This window comes from Saprolegnia parasitica (assembly GCF_000151545.1).
Source record: "Saprolegnia parasitica CBS 223.65 unplaced genomic scaffold supercont2.27, whole genome shotgun sequence".
Taxonomy (NCBI): Eukaryota; Oomycota; class Saprolegniomycetes; order Saprolegniales; family Saprolegniaceae; genus Saprolegnia; species Saprolegnia parasitica.
Genome location: NW_012156421.1, coordinates 212824 through 226289, shown reverse-complemented (window position 1 = coordinate 226289; position 13466 = coordinate 212824). Strand labels below are relative to the sequence as shown.

At 62.1% G+C, this 13466-nt stretch overlaps 7 protein-coding genes across 7 annotated transcripts; 3 read left to right on the top strand and 4 right to left on the bottom strand.

Moving 5' to 3' along the window:
* Positions 1-355: 355 nt before the first annotated feature.
* Positions 356-1101, top strand: SPRG_20389 (hypothetical protein; the record flags this gene model as incomplete). Its single annotated transcript, XM_012346229.1, has 3 exons — positions 356-748; positions 804-897; positions 947-1101. The coding sequence occupies 3 exons, from the start codon at positions 356-358 to the stop codon at positions 1099-1101; spliced, it is 642 nt and encodes a 213-aa protein (XP_012201619.1).
* Positions 1102-3014: 1913 nt separating this feature from the next.
* SPRG_22199 (hypothetical protein) lies at positions 3015-3849 on the top strand (the record flags this gene model as incomplete). The annotated part of the gene is made up of 3 exons (XM_012346243.1): positions 3015-3500; positions 3544-3669; positions 3712-3849. The coding sequence occupies 3 exons, from the start codon at positions 3015-3017 to the stop codon at positions 3847-3849; spliced, it is 750 nt and encodes a 249-aa protein (XP_012201633.1).
* Positions 3850-3935: 86 nt separating this feature from the next.
* SPRG_20388 (hypothetical protein) lies at positions 3936-4511 on the bottom strand (the record flags this gene model as incomplete). Its single annotated transcript, XM_012346228.1, has 1 exon — positions 3936-4511. One exon carries the CDS (start codon positions 4509-4511, stop codon positions 3936-3938), a length of 576 nt encoding a protein of 191 aa, XP_012201618.1.
* A 367-nt stretch (positions 4512-4878) lies between these two features.
* On the top strand, positions 4879-5878 carry SPRG_20387 (hypothetical protein; the record flags this gene model as incomplete). Its single annotated transcript, XM_012346227.1, has 3 exons — positions 4879-4953; positions 5004-5275; positions 5323-5878. 3 exons carry the CDS (start codon positions 4879-4881, stop codon positions 5876-5878), a joined length of 903 nt encoding a protein of 300 aa, XP_012201617.1.
* A 65-nt stretch (positions 5879-5943) lies between these two features.
* Positions 5944-7784, bottom strand: SPRG_20386 (hypothetical protein; the record flags this gene model as incomplete). Its single annotated transcript, XM_012346226.1, has 7 exons — positions 5944-6239; positions 6283-6350; positions 6394-6569; positions 6620-6679; positions 6727-6792; positions 6844-7263; positions 7314-7784. 7 exons carry the CDS (start codon positions 7782-7784, stop codon positions 5944-5946), a joined length of 1557 nt encoding a protein of 518 aa, XP_012201616.1.
* Positions 7785-8448: 664 nt separating this feature from the next.
* SPRG_07358 (hypothetical protein) lies at positions 8449-10008 on the bottom strand. The gene has a single exon (XM_012346145.1). The coding sequence runs from the start codon at positions 9961-9963 to the stop codon at positions 8491-8493; it is 1473 nt and encodes a 490-aa protein (XP_012201535.1). The 5' UTR covers positions 9964-10008; the 3' UTR covers positions 8449-8490.
* A 3027-nt stretch (positions 10009-13035) lies between these two features.
* SPRG_20385 (hypothetical protein) lies at positions 13036-13443 on the bottom strand (the record flags this gene model as incomplete). The annotated part of the gene is made up of 2 exons (XM_012346225.1): positions 13036-13090; positions 13196-13443. The coding sequence occupies 2 exons, from the start codon at positions 13441-13443 to the stop codon at positions 13036-13038; spliced, it is 303 nt and encodes a 100-aa protein (XP_012201615.1).
* Positions 13444-13466: the final 23 nt, after the last annotated feature.

The window sequence follows — 13466 nt, the reverse complement described above, 5'->3', positions numbered from 1 at the left end:
GAGCATCCTCAACCATGCACACAGCCCTGCTAATCAGTACGCAGCAGCACGAACGCATGAGTCTCACAAGCTTGGAGCTCAACCCAGAGGGTTGGCCTCGCTCTGGCGTCTTCTCGCGAGAGAATTGCCGGAGACACTTTCTGCTTCATGGTTGACGCTGTCTGCAGTGGCAGTATGCACGGCGCGGTCCGTTTCTTGGTAGCCGACTCTCGCTCCAAGACGCCAAGGGATTTCTTCCCTTGGAAGACGCTGTCGCGCCGGCGGCTGAGCTGGCACCGCACACTGCCACGTATTCTCGCAACGAATACCGGATACGTTCCGGATGGACCCCATTTCGACAATTCGACGCCGCAGCATGGAGGACCCCGTGACGCTCGTCGTGATGCTCCTCGTCCTCGCGCTCACCTTCCTCGTCTTCAGCAAGTCGCAAGTAGAGCCGACTGCGCCGACGGCTACTGGCAATGGGCTACTGGGCCGTCAAGCCGTGGCCCCTCCGGCGTCGGCCCGCGCCGGCCACTGCAAAATTGTGGACACAACCAAGCTCTCCGCCGTCGGCAAGGCCATGCACGCCAACTTGCCGCAGCGCCAAGGCGTCCGCTCGATCTGCATCTCGGGCAACGCACTTGTGAAGTTCGATGGCGCCACCATGACCCTCGCGCCCGAGGTCGTCGCGAGTCTCGTCGACGTCATCTCGACGGGCGACGTCTTTATCATCTTTCTCGTCACCGACGAAGCCGCCAAGGCCAAGGTACTGGGCGCTTCTCGGCACGGTGCCGGAGCTACGATGGGATCCCGCTGCGCAGACCGGTCTCCCACCCCACCGGATTCTGTGCTGCACGACCGTCATCGGCAAGATTGCGCTCATCCGACAGATTGAGCCGCTTTTGCTCGTCGAAGGTAGCCTCCTCTTCCGTCGTCCCATCTCGACCGCTGACGAGTATGATAGAGCTTCGCGAGGTAGCGACCAAGCTACGTCCGTTTGTGACCAAGGTCGTCTACCTGCTTGGCGCCACGGGCGACGTCTTGCCGCCTTTGCCCAACAAGGACAACGTCGAGTACTACGCCGACTGGTCTGCGTTCACGAGCACCTTTACTGCTTAATCGCTGCACACGCTACTTCATTCGGTGCATGGCTTTTTGATTGCGTACATCCCATCGAGCCGCGCGAGCTGCCGCAGTGTGTCGAGGACGATCTCGACGATGCGAATGGACCTTGACGCGGCATGGAGCACGTGGACGGCGCGTGGGTCGCCCACACGCACGTGGTGGGAAGCAAGGACACTAATACGAGGTGGCTTTGAAGCTCCTGCATGTCGCATCCGGACTACCTGTCGGTGCCAGGCAGTGGCAGCGCACGGGTCTCGTAGACACACCCCAGCAGCCCATTTTCTTCCAGGAGCGACGTATGCTCAAGGCCGCGTCGCAGCGTCGCCTTGGTCTGCACCCCAGCGAGGTTCTCATGGAGCTGGCTCCACATGCCGAGAAGTGCAGGCGCCAGCACCGACGCGCCAAGCTCCCGCGACGTGCGCAAGGCCATGGTCAACGCGCGCTCGGGTGCGAGGCCGCCCGGGAGGCTCGCGCCGTCACGCAGCCACGCACAGAGGACGCGCAGCACCTTCTTCACAGCGTAGTAGTACTGCGTCGTGAGCCCTTTCGTGGGCCCATGCAGGCGCAATTGGGGCACGCATCGCGTTGCCGCATCGGGTTGCAAGTGGCGAAAGACCGTGTAGAGGACGCCGCCGATGCGAAGCGTCTGAAGCGGGCCAGCGTGCGTTCCAATGTGCGCCAGTGTCACGTGGTCGTAGATGCTCGTGACGTACACGAGGCCGACGCGCTTCGCCAGGCTCATGAGGTCGTCCGTCTCGAGGTATGCAAAGCAGTCGACGTCGTAGCGCCGGCAGAGGTCGCGCACCTAGACGATGCTATCCATGGGCCGGAATGCACTAGCGTACCTGCGGCGAAACCTCGCCCGTGCACAAGAGCAGGTTCACGGCCGCGTCCGTCGCGAGCGAGGCCACGTACTTCTCCAGTGCCCACATGGCACTGGCGCGAGACGAGGCGAGGGTTGTCGCTGCCTGTACGTGCACCGAGACAAGCGTCGCGTCGTTGTGGCCGCTGAGGCTGCCGTCAAAGAGCACGAATCGCTGGGCAGTCGACTTGCGATCGCTCGCGCGTAAGTACGAGGTGTGGCGAAGGTAGAACTCGTGCTTGGGGCCGACGCGACTCTCGTCCAAGGCGCCGGTGGGGAGCTGAAGCAGCGACGTCTTGGCCTCGGCGAGGACGTCGCCCGCGATCGCAGCCAGCGCCGACGATGTCGTCGGCAGCACCATGTCTGTCGCGTCGAGTACGGTTCGGAAGACCCAATCCACGGTCATATCGGCGAGGTACGCGACCGCCGGGGCCGAGAACGCGCCGGCCAAGCTCGTCCGCGCGATCGCTTGCGCCGCGTCTCGTAGCTACGATCGTATCCGTTGCAACGTGAGAGAGATGCCGTCCTATGTACCTCGGCGCTTGGTTGACGCGAGTGCGGATCAAAGGTTATTGGAATGGGCACGGCGTACGGCCCGCACGTGGATGCATACAGCGCCGGTAGCGCGTTCGCGAGGTCCGCAAAGGCTGTTGCCCAGGCATGCTTGGAGGCGGCGTGCATGTGCATCTCGTCGCAAGCCAAATCGAGCATGAGTATGAACTGCGTGACGCCGTCGCCGAGCTCAACGTACAAGGACCGCATCGTCTGCATGAGGAGCTGCGAGATGGGGTTGCTCTTGCCCGACGCCGCCGCCGCGCAGTGGAATATGGTGTAGCCGGACGACGTCATGATCGGCGCCGCCGGTGGGCACAGGACGAGCACCTCGCGCCCGCGCGGGCCAAACGTGCCACGGACGAGCGCGGCCATCTCGTGGACCACGGCCCGCACGTCCGGCAGCATCCTGCGTGAGTGATGGTCGAAAGATACGTTGGCCGTTTGAAAGGGCACCGACGTCGGTCGAAGGTCATCCAAGCTTCACTTTGGAATGGACGCTGACGCACTGCATGCGCTCGTGCGCAGCTTCCTCGAAGCGAGCCATCGGCGCAGCAACCAAGGCGACGACGACGTCGACGATGCGATCGTGGTCTACGTCGCGCAGGTCGTCGCCGATCAGGACGTCGAAGCGCAGCAAGCAGCCGAGTGCATCTGTGCGCTGAGCCCCTGCGCCGACGCGGACGACGCGCTAGCAATGGTCCTCGACGGCCGTGCCATCACGCGCGCCTTGGCCCACGAGAGCAACCAGCCCGCACGTTTCCACGCTGCAGTCGCACCCTCAAAAACCGTCACCAGCGAAAACAACGAGCTCGAGACGCTACAGTGGCTCAAAGAGCTCGCGCCGCAGCTGTCGCTTCGTTCGATCGAGACCATCTACCTCCAAGAGTGTCGTGGCGACGCGGCGCGCACGGCCGAGTATCTAGTGACGCACTACGGAGCCGACGAGACCAAGTACCTATCGCTCTCGACCTTGCAGGTGCAGCTGCGCGCGCATGGCGTCCTTACGGTGGAATGTGCAGGCAACGGACCTCCGCGACAAGATCCTCACCAAGTACAGCGACGAAGAGATCAAGGCCCCTGTCGACCCCAAGGCCAAGCCCGCCAAGGTCAAGGTCAAAGTCAAGCCGCCGCCCAAGGAGGGCCTCGTACGCACCATCTTAAATGAGTGATACCGAATAAGTCGACAGGTGCGCTACCTCGAAGGCAAGGTTGTGACGACCAAGGGCCACAAATTCGTCGAGGAGAAGAAGCCAACGTACGACGGCGGGTCGCGCGGCCGCGTCAAGACCAAGGGCAAGCGCGGAAAGGGCTTTGCCGACGGCTAAGGTCGAGATGCGAGGAGGGGGATGCTCGGCGAATGAACTGCAACTGACGTGGGTACGATCCGATAATATTTCAAATAAAAACGAGCTTAAATGGCCTTGCCTTCGTCGCCGCCCTTGACTTTGGAGCGGACCTTCTCCGCGCCGGCCTTGGCCTTCTCGAGGCCAAACTCGGCGCCGTGCTTGGCCTTCTCGAGGCCGAATTCCGCACCGTGCTTGGCCTTCTCAAGGCCGATGGCGGCACCAGCCTTGGCCTTCTCCAAGGCGCCGGACGCGACGGACGAGCTCGTCTTGAACGCATCCGTTTCCTTGATCTTGCCGACTGTCTCGGACGCCTTGCTCGACACCGAATTGACGCCCGACGCGATTGCGCCGCCGGCCTTGGTCTGCTTGGCCTGCTCGATGGCGGCTGAGGACTTAGCCTTCATCGACTCGAAGGCCGAGCCAAACATCTTGCCAGCGGTCGACGCGCCGTTCTTGAGCTTGTCGACCGGCAGCACGTAGCCCATGGACGACGTCCGGTTCTTCTTCTCGTCGTCGTTCTCGTCGGCGACGGCCTCGCCGTTGGCGGCCACCACGGGCGCACGCGGCTTCTCTTCCTCGTCGAAGAGGACCGAGTCCATCTCCTTGGCGGCCTTCTTGGGCGACGACGGCTGGTTCATCATGCTACGCGGTGCGAAGGACGTTTGAAAATGAAGAGATGTTGTTGACTACGTCGCAGCTGCAGTCAATGAAACCTCTATGTTTTAATATCCGCACGCGCCCGGCTGGCTACCGTCCTCTCCCGCACCCGCTCCAACCCCTACAATATAATATCCTGCCACACGCGATGCATTACATTGCAGAGGTTATCTATCCGGATGAGTGGCAAGCGCAGGATGAAGGAATTGCCCCAGCCGGTTGACTCGACACATGGGCTCGTGGCTGCGCTCGCCGACGGTCCTCGCCGCAATAAGCGTCGGGGCCATTGGCGCGGGGCTCTACTACCTCGCGAACGACGAGGCCGACATTGACGCCCGCATGCGTACGCCCATGACGCCCGGCGAGGTCGAGCTCCGCGCCCTCGCCACGCACGCCCGCCAGCATGTGGCCAGGCGCAACGCCTCTGTACGCTGCTTCTTTCTTCCATCGAGGATCCATGGTGAATATGCAAGTAGCTCTTTGCGCAGTCGTGGGTCCCATCGAGTAGCAAGGCCATCGTACTCCTCGTGCATGGCATGAACGAGCACTCGGGGTACCTGCATCGGCTCACCGCCGCCTTGCTGCGCGCATCATACGGCGTGTACGCGTTTGACCACGAAGGCTTTGGCCGAAGCTCGGGCACGCACGCGCTCGTGACCGACTACGCAGCGCTCGTCGACGACGTCCAAGCGCACATTGCATTGGCACGCGCGACGTGGCCCGAGAAGCCGATCTTTCTCGCCGGCTGGTAACAAGACGTCATCGTCCTCCCTCTCATACAAGACCACGCATTAGCTCATTTGGCGCCGCGCTCATCGTGCACGCGCTATTGCACTCGCTGGAAGGCATTGACGGCGTGATCCTCCAGGCCCCAGCGCTCCAACTGGCCGCGAACCGCCGCCCGCCTGCCGTCGTCGAAGCCCTCGTCAGTGTTCTCGCTCGCATCGCTCCTCGCCTCCCGATCGTTCCGTCCAACGGCGGCAAGGGCTCGAGTCCGCTCGTGCGCGCCGCCGTCGTGGCCAAGAAACGCGCCGACCCGCTCTACTACTCGGGCAAGGTGCGTCTCGGAACCGCCTACTCGGTGCTGCAGACCATGGACGGTCTCCAGACGCCAGCCGCAACGGCGGCCTTTGCGTCGCTCAACGTCCCTCTCCTCGTGCAGCACGGTACCGCCGACGTGGTCTGCGCCCTCGATGGCTCCGAGACATGGTTCCACGCGCTCGTAAGCTGCCACGACAAGCAGCTCATCGCGTACCCTGACGCGTGCCACGACCTCTTGCACGAGCCGGCGCCGATCGCAGACGCGGTCGTCGCGGACCTTGTCGCGTGGCTCGATGCGCGCACAACGTGATGCTACTTGGTAATGCATGGACGATATATGCTCGATACCGTACGCTCGCAGTTCCAACCACAGGCTCAGACGGCGACGTGGCTCGAGAGGGCGGCGACGCGGTCTTGCAGCGCCGAGATGGTCGCAGCAAGCGCGTTCATCGACACAAAGACCACGAGCGTCTTGGACGTTGACGCGCAGCTGCACATGGTCGTCGCGTGCGCGGAGCATGCGAGCTTCGTGTCCGAGCACGTGCAGATGACGCCCGAGAAGAAGACGGTGTACTGGCACACGCAGCAGCGGCGGCGCGCGTCGTCATAGTCCAGCACGTCCTTGGTGAGCGGCAATCGTCCGACGTCGACGCCTGCCGTGCGGACCACTCCTAAGAGAAGCGTCCGAGGCTGCAGGTCCGACCCGAGTCGTACCTTTGTGGCGCAGCGCAAGCCGACCCTTGCGCTCGTCGTCGCGGAGGCGCAGCAACGCATCGAGCAGCCTAGTGACGTGGCACCACGGGTATGGACTTGATACATTGATACTTTTCGCCATCTTCGGGCAGCATGTCGTGGAGCGGGTGGCGAAGGCTGAGCCAGTACATGAAGCGGTCGTACGGGAGGACCATGCCGCGCCGGCGCTTGCGGTACCACATGGCGCTGAGCCGCGCTTCCGGGAACCAGTCGGCGACGGCAAAGTTGACGGCCTCGTTGCAGTTGAACTAGACGACGCGTTGCCGTTACCGAGATGGCGCATACGAGGACGACGTACGCCTTGGTTGAACCCGCAGTGGTACCCGCGCGGGAACGTCACGACCATCTCGCCTGGCATCTACGCATCTCTCTCGTCAACCCGGTGACGTGTGCTGATATCATTACCTGGAGAAGCTTGAAGACCTGGATGCCGCACTGCTGCAAAAGATGCGGCGAGACCAGCGTCACCAGCTACAGAAGAGACGTGAGTGGGATTCGCTCGACACATGACGGCGCAGGGACCTGGTCGAGCAAGGTCGGGTCGCGCCGAACGGTCTCGATGACATTGGCCTTGAGTGCGGCCTCCAAGCTCTCGGCGTCCGACGCTGCAACGCCGTACCAATGCTTGGGTGCGCCATGGTGCATGTAGTTGATGCTGTAGAGAAAGTTGTCTTCGACGTGCCACGAAAAGGTCGAGAAGAGCATGCCAAAGTAGAGCCATGGGACGTTGATGCCTTCGATGTCCGCGTCGACGTAGCTGAGGACCGAGCCAGCGGCGAACGGCAAGTTCTGCAGATTCCACGCCGTCTTCGCATAGTACGCCGGGTCTGCGAAATGGACCTCCTCCGGCACGTTGGCTCGAAGCGACGCTTGGACGTGGTCGGATGGCTTGGGAAACCCACTGCCAAGATCACGGATGCTCACGTTGTTGGCGTACTCGACCTAGTATGACGCATGAGACGAGGTGCTAGGGGACGTGTTGCAGGGGCAACCTCGGTCTCCTCGGACGGCGCAAGGACAAGCTTCCAGTACGCACGCTCAATCTCGCGCGGTGTCGCAGTATTTGCGTCCATGCCATGCGCCTGGAACCACTGCGCCTCGAACGCTGCGGCCGCCGCGCGGTACGAACGAAGCGTCCGAACGGGTCCTTCTTTGTGCGGGACGCCTTGTTGCAGCAGGTCAATGCGCTGGAGCTCGGTCTTCATCTTCACCGTGTTGTCGTCCAAGTCGATCTGAGATGGCGGCGACCAGCCGTCGGGCGGAATGATCTTGGCGATCCCTGTTGTCCGGCCTTGGGCGGCAATCGACCGAATGTAGGCCGCCGGCGTCGCAAACTCGGCGAGCGTCGGGCGGAAGACGAGACACTCGGGCAGCTCCGGCGCATCGGTATGCATCGACTTGTCGTAGAGGCTGCGCTTCGTGGCGGCTTGGACGTCGCGCGCCTCGCTGTCGCCGCAGTACATGTCGGCCAGTGTCGCCCGTGGTCGAGGCTGCCGCGGCGGATGGCTTGAAGTCGCCCGCTTCGCCCGCTTCGGAGGCAGTACCTCGTCAGCAACCCACATTTCAACTGAGCTGTCCGAGTCCGATGGCTCGTGCACGACGTCGGCCCGCGGGTTCTTGGGTCATCGCACAGGTGAAAAGTTGGAAATCCGAAAATGCATTCCAGTTGCACCGTCTGCACATACAAAAACCAAGATCAACGCAAGCGGAGGCCGCAACAACAGCAGCAGCAACGCTTGCTCCAGGTCGTGGCTGCACGAGCGTCTGCGAGCCAAGCACACTTCAGACACGGTGGCGCCATGGTCCCGATCACGGTGCTCTCTCGGGCCGTGCCCCGGCAAGCCTCCCATCGAGCGAGTCGAGTTATTGAGCATATCTTTTGCCCCATCGCTAGTACACTGCGCAGGATGGCTGCCTTCCTTCATGGGTGAGCGACCTGTGGCGACAAAATTGGCAAGAATGCATCTTATTTAGCCCGGCACTGCATCCGCGTAGTCTCTTGCCGATGCCAAATGGGCTGGAGGCTGTCTCGCAGGTGGTGATAGAGAGCGTGCATCCTTGAGCCGTAGGACGACCCACCACGGAGCGCCACTGCGCGCAGCCCATGCCGACGACGCCTTGCACGCGTTGTGATATAAGAATCTAATTACTTAATACGCCGAAATGGCTCTAGTTCTTGGAAAAGTACTCGCAGACCTGGTCCATGACGAGCCACTGGATACCGTACGACGGGCAGAGACGCGTGAGGCGCGGGACGAGGCCCTTGTAGAGCGCCGAGAAGCCTTCTTCCCGCGAGATGATGCGCATGGCGTCGATCATGCCGTTGTACTTGGGCGTCGTGCCCTTGGCGTTGTCCTGTGCCATGAGACGCGTCTTGACGACGTCCATGGGGCAGTTGATGCACGGGCCCGGGATCGCGCCGAGCATACCCGTGAGCATGCTCTTCCACGGCGAGAGGCTCTCGCCCTCGTTGAGGTTCCACACGTGCTTCTTGATCGCCGTGTTGGACCAGAAGGAGCACGCCTGGTTGAGACCCTGGCGACCGATCGTCGGCGCGCAGCCCTTCCAGAGCGCGAAGGGACCCTCGTTCTTGATGATGGTCATCGTCGTCTGGAGCGGACCGCGGTACTTGGGGATTTCGCCCGCGACGACGTTCTGGCCTTGGAGACGCGTCTTGACGACTTCGAACGGCGTCACGATGAGGACGGCTTCGGTCGCACCGGCGAGCGCGCCAGCGATAAACTCGTTGAAGCCGCTCACTTGGCCGTTCTGGTCGGCGAGGAGCTTGCGGTAGATCGCGTTGAAGTAGAAGCGCGTGCCGTTCTTGGCGACGACGTGGATCGTCCAGGGCGTAAAGCCCTTGTAGAGGGCCTTGGGGCCCTCGGCGCGCCAGAGCTGCTTGCCGCAGTCGACCATGCCCTTGTACTGGCCCGTCTTGTCGAGCTGGAGGCGCGTCTTGGCGACATCGAGCGGCGTCAAGATGACGGCCTCGATCACACCCGACATGGCGCCAGCGCAAAACTTGACGGTCGGCGACACCTTCTTGGGCGCGTCGTTCTGCGTCGGGATCGGCGCGCGGAGACCGCCCTCGCCGACTTCGACGCTGGCCTTCCACCACTGCTTGGAGAACTCGCGGACATCCGGGTCCCACATGAGCGCCTCCAAGTTGGGGTTGGCGACCATGGTCGCGCGCATGAGGAGGTAGAGGTGCTTGAAGTCATCTTCCGTGATCTTGGACGCATCCTTGGGATGGAGCTCCTTGATCATCGTCGTCGCCTCGGCGATCGTGACTTGGATGCCCATCTTGACCATGGCCTCCTGGAGCGCGGCCTCGTCGAGGAAGCCCTTCTTCTGCACGTCGAACGACTGGAAGATCTGGTGGATAAAGTTCTCATGCACGGCGTGAAAGTCGGCGAACGTGACTTTGCCAGCGTGGCGCGGGTCGAGCTTCTCGACGAGCGCGGCCGCCTCGTCGGCCGAGAGGCGGACGCCGGCCTTCTTGAGGCCCTCGGCAATGTCGGCCGTGGCGACGACGCCCGTGCCATGCACGTCGACCTTGGCGAAGGCTTCCTTGAGGAGGTTGTCGACCGTGAGGCGCGAGTCGCGGCGCAGGAGGGTCACGGGGCGCGAGCTGTCGGCCATGGTGCGAGTTGCAAAGTGAGCCCTTCCAAAAAGGATGTGGAAACCTCCAATCACACGTGACGGGGCGGCGCGCTTACGCAACCAGTCGCCTACGTACATCAAGCTTATACGTACGTACTCGTACGTACAGCGTACAGACCGTACATCGATGCATGACACGCCCTTGTCAAGACGCAAAGAGCTGATTGGATTGGATGAGAGGTTGTGCACGGACCAATGAGACACGAGCAAGCCAATCAAACGTACAGTCGTGGCAGCCCTGGACCGCCGGCCGCCGACAAAGCGACGGCGAATGCACCCATCTTGGCCTGGAACTGCAACCACAAGGCGGCCAGAGACGCTCTCGCCCACGACGACGCCTTGGGCTCTCCCTGCAGTCTGTGCGCTCGACCTCTGGCTCGAACCTCATGTCCTCTCGAGCGGACTTGTCCTTGGAATCCTCCGTGCTGCCCATCGACTGCTCGGTAAAACGGCCTTGGGACAGCTCTGGGGACATTGACGCGGGTCCTCAAACCAACGTCGGGAGCCACCCGCGCAGATCACTCTTCACTATTACAAGGACCTTTGAGCGAAGCACAGCGACGACAAGCCGACATTATTGCGGATTGCATCATGGCTGCTGTCCCTTGGTGTCCCTTGCTTCAAATGGCGAGGCAAGACGAAGCAGGCTGAGATGAGGCGAAGATGGCGCAGCCTGTTTGCCGGTTAAGCAAGAATATCCGGATATCCAATCGAAGGGCAGCATTCTTCGCCCAACCATGCTGCAACGATGGCCCGCCAAGCTGCGTACGACGCGCCCTCACCTTGGGCGTGCGCTAACCTTGGGCGTGGCGTTGGCTAGGCTATGGGCTAGCGACTGCGGCATTAAGCGCCAGTGTCGCTACATGCGTCGCGCTTGAAAAGGCAACGCGAGTGAGCTCCACTTGCTGCAGCGCCACTTGAACGCGAAGCGCGAGAAGTACCATGCATCTCTGACGGTAGAGTACCCGGCACGCTTGGAATAGAAGCTGTGAACCGCAGAGCTAGGACGAGGAGAAGGCCCTCGCGGCCGACGGCTCGTGGCTCATGAAGGCGACGCCGAGCTTTCCGCACATCGTCGTCGTGTCGCCGCAAGACCGAGCGACGACCGTCATCTCCATGTACATCGCATCGACGTCCACTCGATGCGAAGCGACAGACGCACTGTAGGCTCCTGCGCGGCGGCATTGAAGTGCCTCTAAGTAGATGAGGACGAATACCACTCTGCCACGTCACGACTTGGCATGCTAGGCGACGTGGTGTCCGTCTCGACGTCGTTGCGATCACCGCCTATCGAGTGCGTGCGGTCGCTCTGGGTGCGCTTTTTGCGCAACGTGCGCGCATGCCAGTTCTACTGGGAGTCTGGTTTGCGGAGCGATCTGTACGACGTCCGGTACGTCCCAGATCCAGATCCAGATCCAAACGATTACGCTTCTTGGTAGGCTGCTGCAATATGAGCTCGATCTGCTGACGCAAGCGCTTCAGCTTGATGCACGCGACGACGACGCACTTGTTTACATTTCAGCGCCGCGCGAAACGTTGGCAGAGTGCTCGACCGATCGCCGGGCTCTCTACCAGAGCTGGGGCCAAGCACTCACGTCGCAGCAGCTCGGTACGTCAGCGTCGCCATGTCGTCGTCGCAATATGGCAGCGGTAGCACATTTGGTGTGGACGGCCACGGCGAGCGCAGCGGTCTCCGAGTTTGTTGTCGCGAAGCGTGAGAGCAGCGACATTTGCTTGCTCGTGCGTCCACAGAGCGCGTGGTACGTACTACCTCCTTCCTCTCCATCTCGCCAGTCATAGCTTCGTATAGCGTGGATGCGTCGTCTGCCGAGGAAAAGCTGACACAGCTCGCGGTTCAACCTCGTCTCGCTGCTCATACGCGTCGCTCAACGCTGCGGTTAGGCGCACTACGACCTAGCGCTCTCCAGCGACGATGTCGACCGCATCGTTGCCCTTGGTACGAGGTCTGTCTTTGGCATTCAGGGCTCACTTCTCTATTAGTGGGCAATTGGTGGACCGACTTGGACGGCATCTGCGCGTCCGTGGCCGCACGTCGGACTGACGAGGACGTCAGCGTCGTTGTCGACGACGTCTGCGTCGCTTTCGAGTCGGCGCTCCTCGCTGCGCTCAAAACGTACTTGCGTCTGCCCGATGACGTGGCGAGCTGTGCGGCCTTGGGTCGCAGCGCACAGGTCGAGCTCCTCGAAAAGTGGCATGCGTTCGAGGCGGCATGCGGCCTCAGTAACGAGAGCGCGCAGGTGCTGGCGAATGCGCAAGCGCTCCTCAGGCCCAAGGGCGCATCGCCGTTGCCAGACGGTACAAACCCATCGATTGGGTTGTCGATGCGAATGACACCATAGTGCGGCTTGTGCTTGCGGCGTTTGCAACCAGCGGCGTCACGGGCGAGCGGCGCTTCTGGGATCTCTTCGCCTCCAACTGGCTCCAGCTCGAGCCACACGTACGCGATAAGAACTGGCCGCATGTCTTTATGGCCTCGTAGAGCCCCGTCGCCGTCGGCGTTGTGCCCTGCGACGCCATCGACGTTGTGCGCGGGTGTTCGGTCGTCGTACGCCCAATGTTGCAGCGTCTCTTCCGTGCACTTTGGGTAGTTCGACCGACATCGATATGGGGCTCCATCTCGAGGTTGATGTCTAGTCGGACGATGCGACGTGGACCGCGGTGCAGGACCTCCAGCACGCCCTCGACGCACAAGAGGTGCGAATACCTCGACCTTGTGCACGGTACCAGCGTCGGGTCTAGCTGCGCGACAACGTCCTCAACTACGAGAGCGAAGTCGAGATCGCGACGCGGCTCTTGCACAAGAAGCGCGCGGCGTACGAGCTCGCGTGGGATGCGTTTGATGACGCAGAGAAGGCCCAGTACTCGGCCGAGGTACGACCACTTGCGCTCTGTACGACAAATCCTCACGTGGCGCTAGCTGTACCTCGAGGAGCTCCGGCTCGTGGCACAGCGGGATCACATCCAGCGGCTCAAAACAGTGTACGCCGTGCCCACATAAGCCCACTTCGTTGCAATATATAGAAGAATGGGTTACAAAATACACGACAACAACGGGCTCCGTCGTTCGTTGTCCTCTACCGCCGGCCTAAGAGGACAGCACATTTGTTGGATCGACACAACATGGAGGAGGACGATCACCCTGCCGCGACGACTCAACGTCGCAGCAGAGCTTACGAGGCAAAGGCACTACCTTGGGGAGGGCCGTCCATGACGCCGCGCGGAAGCATTCCGGGCGGGCCCTGCTGTTGCTGCTGCTGCTGCGGCGGCGGCATACCCCATCCCTCCCATCGGCTGGCGGCTCGACGACATGGGGCGCATCATGCCCATTTGCGGCTGCGCACCGCCATTCATCGGCGCCATCATCGGGCCGCCGTTGCTCGGGGGCTGCTGCGGGTTGTACGGCGCGTTCATCGCGTTCCCCTGGGACGGGTGCTGCATCGGCGGCTGGCCACCCTGGGGCA